Below are 8,432 nucleotides of genomic sequence, written 5' to 3'. Positions count from 1 at the left end.
GAGGTAGCAGAGCGGGGGCTTCCTCTTCTTCCTCCTTGCAGCTCGGGAAAGATCGACTGTACGCGGTAAACATTGGTTCGATGCAAAAGGCATTAGTTGGGCGCTGCGTTAGAGGCTGTAAGTCCCCTGTTGTCGATTTTAGAGAGTTGGAGGGATGGCTAATAGCTTAAAGTTGCATATCTAGAATCACGAAAAGCAGGCCTTTCCTGGTTTTGGAATATGCAAAGATGTGGTAGATATAGTCTCGATAAGGTTTTGTCCATATGGTGGTTTCCCTTATCCTTGAACAAATGTTGAGATTAGTATAGCAGGAAATATGATCTGTTTCATTTACTTTTACTGAAAAGTTTTATAAGCTTGATCTAGGAGTCGTGATATGAGCCACCCCCTCTGTAGTGATATGCGACCCCCGGGGGAAACTCCCCAGTTTTAGTGATTCCGCCGGACTTAGTGTAGCTACCTTAGTAAAGAGCAGCTGTGCAAAAACACAGGATATTAGAATACAGGCAATATTATAAGTGGCGAAGAAAGTCTATTATATTATCACTATTCGTATTGAGTTGCTAGAATGTAAGAGAATTCAAAGGATGACTCGCTCTCTTGTATGCCACCCACATTCCATTGGGACACTACCGATACAAAACCAGCTGCAATTTAGTGTATTTGAGGCTGCTCTTGCATTGGGAGTGTCCTGGTCTCTCGAAAAGGGCATACGCTTCGAATCTGTCCTGTTGACTTACAACCTTGACAGCCAGTCTTATTATGCGGGAGTTCAACGCACACTGAACAGTGCTGTAAAGGCGCTCTTTGACCTTCAAATTAGTTTAGATTAAGCAGTTTTTCACTAATTATAGGCACGCGTATCAGCTCACCGTTTAGTTTCTTTAGATCGTCATTGTTAACGTGACATTAGGTCCAGTATAAGAGGTAGAGGAGACTTATATACAAAGCTAGGTAAAGGTTAAATAAGATGCTAGGAAGGGTGAAAGTTGTAAGAGGTGATACCTATTAAATTATTCAAGGCAACGAATAAAGTAATTTACGTACCTTCACTATAGGGAATTCGCTCTTTAATCATATGCCAGCAAGGTATTCCCATTGAGCGAGAGAACGGTCTAGTGCAATTTGCACTGATTTTGCCTTCCTCAAGATACTGTTGCTCTCGCCGAAAGTGTTGATATTGTTTTTAAAGCGTATAAAGCCCATAATGGGAGAGCTTGCCTAGGACTTAGTAGTAAAACGTACTAGAAAGCCTAGCAGGAGTTCCTTGGGCTTTCTGCGATCGTTTTACAAATATTACGTTCAATTAACTATCGAGAGCAAAATCGCTATATACTACCCTCAAAAGATAAATGGTTAAACTAGAGATTATAGTTAAAAAATTATTTAAAAAGAACAGTAAGCCTAAGGTAGATCCTTATAAGGAACAAGTAATTAATATTTATAAGATATATAAACTTAGAAGTACTACACACATATATTATAAAGTAATAGAACTATATGATATATTCATGCGAAGAGAGCTAGCTTATAACATATATTCTTAGTCTCACGGACACCAGCTAGTTATTTTGAACTTTTCATTTCATTTAACGTGTATATATTCTCCCTCTGAGAGATATATATCTAGTTAATTACGCTGGTTGTAAGGAAAAGTCAGCATAGCTAGCTGGCTTTCTTCTGGTATTAATTATACCTAACGCAATTCGGAGGGCAGTTTTATCCCGAATATCCCAATGCGTAGCCCCAATGAATCCAAAAATCCTTAAATGCCAGTCACGGCTCCAGAAACGCCAACGCTAAATCCCAGCAAAAAGTCCTCCGTCACGCACAATGTAAATGGGTGTTATGTCGGGGAAAGAGACGCAATTTATCTCGTCCCGGACTCATCAGTTCCCGAGATTCTCTCTTCCTCCCAGCTGAACCTATGTTCTGCCGGTTGCGGAACATGAACTAGGTCGTCTTCGCCCTGGAGACGGTTCCTTCGTGCATATGGATTGAGTACCTCGCGGGTCTGGATGTCGGCGCGCAATCCCTCTACATCCTGGCGGAGGAATTTGGAATCGTCTTCTTCACGAACGATCCCTGTGTCAGATCCGCCACCCCCGCCGCGGATATTGATCGGCGGCTGGCTTGCGTTGCTGCTGCTGCCGGTGGTAGTGGTGGGAGCGCTGATGCTGGCACTCCCGTGAGCGCTGCCATCAGCGCTCCGGCTAGAAACGGGACTATAGGGCGTTCCTCCAGGGCTCTGCGTCGCATCCTCATATAAATCATCTCTCGTCATGACTTCATTCTCTGTAAATTGGCTTCCTAGAGTGCTTGTCGTCTCTGTTCCGGGCTCTGGGCTCACTGGGTTCTGCTCCGCGTTGACCGTCCGTCCATCCGGGCCAATGATCCGTGGTACCACCCGCGGCAGCTGCACATTATCCGGGAGTCGTCCCGCATACACTACATTACCCGGACTGATTCTGCGATATGTAGGAGGCGGACTGGTGGGGGAGATGGGCGTCGTGGGTGCTGATACAAAGCATGGGGAGAGGGGTGAAGGCTGACCACCGACTGTTAATGAACCGTGCGATTCCGCCATCGGAGAGACAAGCGGGCTTTGAGTGTTTAGAGTGTCGGAATCATGAGGTCGATAGTGCGTTACGGGTGAGGTATCATTCTCGGTCTTCTCTATGGGATAGGTCTCGTGTGTAGCTTCGAGTCGGGCCGCTGCAGCTTGTTGACGCTCGATCTTCCTTCTTGCTCGCTCGTACATAGACATGTTCGAATCTGTAGCCACGGAACCATTTTCGGTCGTTCCATCAAGGGTACCGGCATCACTGTCTAGTTCTGCAGGACCTAGAGGCGCGGGAAGTTCGAATCGCTCATGAGTTGCGTCAGCGCCCACTTCAGTTGGGTAATCGGTGCAGCCGACGACTTCATTAGCTGGTGGAGTAGGACGGCGGCGACGGAATCGATCCAGGAAGGATTTTGGCTGTGGAGCTTCTGGTTTCTCGTCATCGGCGGCGGCGGCTTTGGCTTTGGCTTGCTTTTGGTGGCGGAAGTAGAAGGCAAGAATAGTTGCCAGAGCAATGGCAGCACAAGATCCGATGGCAATCCCAACAATGGCGCCTGTGGCTAATTTGGAGCTTGACTTCTCGTCTACTTTGGGACTGGAGAATGAGCTGTCGGACGGGCGAGTGATAGCTACTATGTTTGTGTCTCCAATCGGATTCGTTGTGTGGATGGCCTGGTGTATGGAAAATTTATTCCGCTCGTAGTCTGTGATGAGGTAGGCCTCTTGGAGAAATGCTCGGCCAATTGTATATTGCGCCTCATTTACTGCTCGCTTCAAGGGGAAGTAATTCTTGGAAGAGTCAGGAGCCCCATAAGTCGTGTTAAGAGCGGGAAATGGAAATGTAAGCTTTAGGTCGAAAGCTGCATAAGGTAAAGTGATGTTGACAGCTTCTGGCGATGCTGAAATATCGGAGAGACTGAATGTAAAACTCAATTGCGACTTTTGAAGCACGTCGTGTTGGGAAGAATTTCCATCAAAGGTATAAAGCTCTAAACTGCTGTTGTAACTTAAGCCTAAAGTCTGAGCAAAACGATCGCAGACCGACGGAGGAAGCCATAGATAGGGGGTGGTGCTGTCAATGATGGCCGAAACTCGATCTGCTGCGGATAGTAATTGCACGGGAGAGGTCCAGTTATTGGAAGATCCGGCAGAGACCACTGAGATGTAGCTAATAGACGCCTGAGGATTCTGACTTGGATTCAGATTGAATGATACGTTGTGGGGAACGAATCTATTTGCATCAAACCCCCCAAGGGTCAAAGAGTTTGGAACCCCTTTTTGTTCTACAACTCATTAGCAGGTTATTCGTGTAGTATCCATGTCGTGTACACTTACGATAGGTTGCTCCTGCCGTGTATCCATAACTGTGACTCGGAATAGCACCATTCTTTTCCACAAGGCCACTAATAGCAGGGAGCGAAGTGATGTTTTTGAAATTCCCCGGAACAACTCCCAGACCAAACATTCCAAGCAAGAAAGACGTGGCATTTATCGATCCTATAATGGCCGAGGGCAAAACGACTCCTGTAGAACCGAATGCTAAATCATCGAGGCCGTAATTTGCGTACGCAGAGCCTCCAAATCGAGAATCGATCCCTAAATTGAAAAACCCCTCGTCTTGCCATGTCGATGACTTTTTCATATCGAATATCTCTCCTCTGCTGGATATACATAGCGCATCTATTATTCGCGCCCAAAATTAGCGAAGTTCATGTTGTGTGGTGTTTGTCGAGGATATTATATTTTAAGGAGCCGCCTTCCTCGCAACACCCTCCGAACTGCATCATCGATGTCGCTGCAGCCATCGAGTGGATTACAGCGTTTCCTCCCCTCCAATTTCAACCAACATCCCAATAAGAAGCCCACTCACTATTGTCTACGCATCCTGCAGGACCAACCACCCAAGTTTCCGAGCTCACGGTATTGACCATAACATCGACCCATTGCGGCGGCGTTCCGACACGTATTGATATTGCAGACCACGTCCCATCGTCACCGAACCTTCACCAATTCTGTCAGCTACCTGATTTTCATCGTCTGGAACCAGCCTTTTACTGACCAATTTGTCGATGGAGTGACACTCAAAGCCGTGGCCGCGCCGGTGATACATCGCACAGAATACCACAGTACCACTATCAATTCCCATTTCCACATCCATCTCGGCGCCGAAGACATGGTCATAGGTGGGGGTGCATTCTATTCGCGACTCGACATGACCCGTGCGAGGTCGTCAGAGGGTTGGAATCGCGACGTGGACGAGGTGAAGTTGATGAAGACGAGATTCACAGTGTGGAATGGCTGAACGGTCGCGGTCGGTAGGTCATCAAGAATCCGGAAACAGGGCCAAGAGCACGGCGCAGCGGGGTCCGTATCAGCACAGAGCTGGGTCCGATGGATCTACTAGGCTACTACTACTGAGGCCTCTAGAAAACTAAACGGCGTTCACCAACACGCGAGACACGGTACGGGACTTGGTGGGTGGAGGGTTTTGGTTTACGGGCTTCCTCTCCGAGGCAAATCAGGCGGCTTCTATTCAGCCTTGTGTGGATGGCGGTGTTTGGCTCGGGTTGGGCGACGCCACCGATGGTCTGCATCGGTGCAGTGTAGGTTTAGGAAAACGACGGCGGCCTGGCGTGAACTGAGGGCTTGAAGCCTCCAACGCCTGCCAGATGAAAGGTGGAAGGAAGGACATGGGCGCAGAGTGGTGCAGGAGGCCCATAGCCAGTGCTCGCACATTATTGGGATTGAGATCTGAAGTGGATTTGGGGGCTACTCCGTAAGGATGCCCAGTTCCGTGGCCCTGACTAGAAACACAGACAAGTTGTGCTGGCGCTGGCGTTGGAGATGACGCCCCAGCCGAATCCAAGGAACTATCTTTCACCTAAAGATCACCGTCTTTGCAGTCAAGGCACGGCCGGGGCGAGCATGAACAAAAGTTTTCGTTCGACTCTGGCCTCTCCACTTGGATTACAGTCCGTTAACCTCGAGGGCATTTAGGCAATATGCTCCCTAATGCCTCGCCGTTACTTCGCTGTGGCGCCAGGCAATTCATCCATCTAGTCGGTCCGGGACTACGACATGACCTGGGACGAGCCCTTTTGGGCCTTAAAAGGACACCTTGGTTATTAATTACTCTGTCTGTTACGGAGGCAGTCTCGAGATTGGTGAAAGTCATTTACTTGGAATACGCTATATATTCGCCAGTGCTGCCGTTGCGTCAGGCTTTTGACCGATTATTGTTGAGAAACATGTGGAATAGTAGATGGGGGTCCTAAGCCAAATCTTACTTGACGATCAAACCAACCTACCCTCGGGGTGGTGCCGTACCAGAGCCAATAGTACGATTAGGAAAACGGACGTTTTCAACTCCCGATCTTCAATCACAGGGATCACCCCATAACTTTGGTGCATTGGCCGACACTGTGCAGCTACTAGTTAGGTGTCTCGGGGGCTTTTGCGGAGTGAATATCAACTAGAAATTTACTTTAACAGAAGATAAGCAACCAGCTACGTGCGCTTCGAGCTCGTTCTTACAGTATTGATTCGACGTCCTCAGCGTCTCTCCGCCAATCAGCCCGAGTTGACGTCTGCCTGCTTCCGTTACTCAAATCATCAGATTTGATGGTGGGCAGGAAATTGTGCAATTGTCTGAATGTTTTCCGCCGCGGAGGAGATGTACCGCCTGGGTGATTCGATCGTGGACCCCTCTGCAGAGTCTGTGGTAGTGCAGGGCTCCCAATTGCCAGATTGACCGGCGCGTCGGGTGCGAAGGGTAAATAAAATCCAGACTCTTCGATAGCGAGGGGACGAATCGCTCAAAACTACATGCCCCAAGTCTAGGGTTGTTGCAGAATTATATCCCTGATAAACATGTGGTTTGTGTCCAAGTGGCACCCGTTATGTCCATTTATCCATATCAAGCGGGGCTGGCGAGGTACTGGGAGTAAAGGGGTGGCACACAGAAACCAATCCGACTCCTGGCACGTGAGGGGGTGCATCTTTTCGCATATAGTTCTTTTCTAGGAGTCGAGGACAGGTATGGTGTCTCTGTTTGTTGTTCCACGGATTCGTGCTTAGGTCGCCGAGGAGGCTCGATCCGGATTTAGATTTGTGACCAGATCCTGATGCTTGGACTCAGAGACTCAGCACTGCCTAACGGTCAGCAGCAACAAACGAACTCATAAGAAGCTTTTGATACCCGCAATCCGTTCTTGAGGTTCAAACGTGAGTTATCAACCCGGGATAAGCGCATTATTGCATTACTCTTTTGCAAGCAATGACCCCGTCCGTCCAATCTCTGGTTGAAACTCTTCATCTGAAGATTCTAAAATTGTAGGTGCTCCCCACGAAGGGGAAACGGTAGCCATTAATATCGTCGCTGTTGCCGTCATTGCATTAAAGTTGGTGAAGATGCGAAATTGGCGTCAATAATAAGGCCGGGCTTGGTGCATTATGGTTAACCTTACTCGGTGGGGACAAATTTGGTGCGTGAATGCAAGAGCAGAGGGGGTGCTGTACGACGACTTTCAAAAATACTCCATTTGGGGGCAGTCTAGGATTGTCCTGATCCTACTGCGCTGCCTGCCTTCAGTATTCCAATTACAATTTCAATCACCCGGCAAAAGAAACAACAGCAGAGAAACCAGCGCGTCCAATGTCGCACATCAATCACATGGCGGAGGAGATACAGCAGGCAGGCTCCCTTTCCTGTATGTACCCCCGGTATCATATTTGACCACCACTTGTCTCCCTGAGCCTCCGCAGACGAAAACACTACCATGGAGCAAGGGGTAAGAGGCCACGGAGCAAGCAGATATATTCCGTCAGAGCCGAATATGACATCCTGTTCGGTGGAAGGATGATAGGCTCCCAGTTCACCGACAGGGCATAGGCATCCGAGGTCCCGACTGCCTGGAGGTACACAAGATGCAGGCAACGTTGATCGCATACCCTGAGGCTTGAATTGAGCATCTTCTTGGTGGGAAGTTTTGGCGTACTTTGTAGGGATCCCTGGCTAGACACGCAAGCACCGACAACGCCAGTAGTGCGACGAGAGGATCACCAGCCCCATGCCAGCATCGCCCACGTCCAGCTCTTCCAGCTCCTTTCTCCGCCGGGCTGCCAAGATGGATTATCCTGACGCTAAAGGGGCGGAAAGGGGGGCCAAACAACCCAAACCCGGCGACACGGGCTCACACAGACTACGGGAGGTACTGGACACTACAGAAGTGCTGAGTACCGTCCTTAGGGACTCAGTTAGTCTCAGCACGTACTACTCCGTACGGTAGTAGTACATTACACCAATTGCAGGGGAAATACTCGATTTGTGCGTATTACTGCTGATCGCAGCCACTGATCCACAACAGCCACGCCAGGCACTCGCCAAAGCCAAAAAGCTCTTAACGGCCCTCGGAGGCGGAGGTAAGCCTGGCGAGGGGAGCGACGGGAGAGACGCTTTTAATTTGTATATACTACCACCCAAGCTATACCTCGTCAGCAGGTAACCGCACTTTATTCCTTTCATTTCTTCCATCTGCACTCTGCATACTCTGCACTCCGCAAACCAAGCCCCTTCTGCCATGACTTGATACCCTTCCGAACGTCACGTCGTCTATTCGGTCTCCCTCGGGGTTTCTCTCTTTATCCCCGCCCCCCACAGTCGTTTTTTGTACCCGTACCTGTACGGTGCCTGTCGGCGTGCCCGCCTAGGTTGCTTGCGAGATCTGGTTCCCTCGTCGACCGTTACTACTGAGGGCTTCTTTGCAACACGACTGTTCTTTACCAAGAATTGTAGTTGAATCATCACTGCATGTCGCCCTCAATTCTTTCAGTGCCAGCTCTACTTGGGGCTCGCATATAGATCGAAGGC

At 49.1% G+C, this 8,432-nt stretch overlaps 1 protein-coding gene across 1 annotated transcript; it reads right to left on the bottom strand.

Moving 5' to 3' along the window:
• Positions 1-1,870: 1,870 nt before the first annotated feature.
• BP5553_10225 (Acid protease) lies at positions 1,871-4,738 on the bottom strand (the record flags this gene model as incomplete). Its single annotated transcript, XM_032018848.1, has 4 exons — positions 1,871-3,846; positions 3,899-4,243; positions 4,434-4,564; positions 4,623-4,738. 4 exons carry the CDS (start codon positions 4,736-4,738, stop codon positions 1,871-1,873), a joined length of 2,568 nt encoding a protein of 855 aa, XP_031864872.1.
• Positions 4,739-8,432: the final 3,694 nt, after the last annotated feature.

This window comes from Venustampulla echinocandica (assembly GCF_003357145.1).
Source record: "Venustampulla echinocandica strain BP 5553 chromosome Unknown scaffold_14, whole genome shotgun sequence".
In the NCBI taxonomy this organism is placed as follows: domain Eukaryota; kingdom Fungi; phylum Ascomycota; class Leotiomycetes; order Helotiales; family Pleuroascaceae; genus Venustampulla; species Venustampulla echinocandica.
Note: the sequence above shows the minus strand (reverse complement) of the source record. Positions and strands in the feature narration are given on the sequence as shown.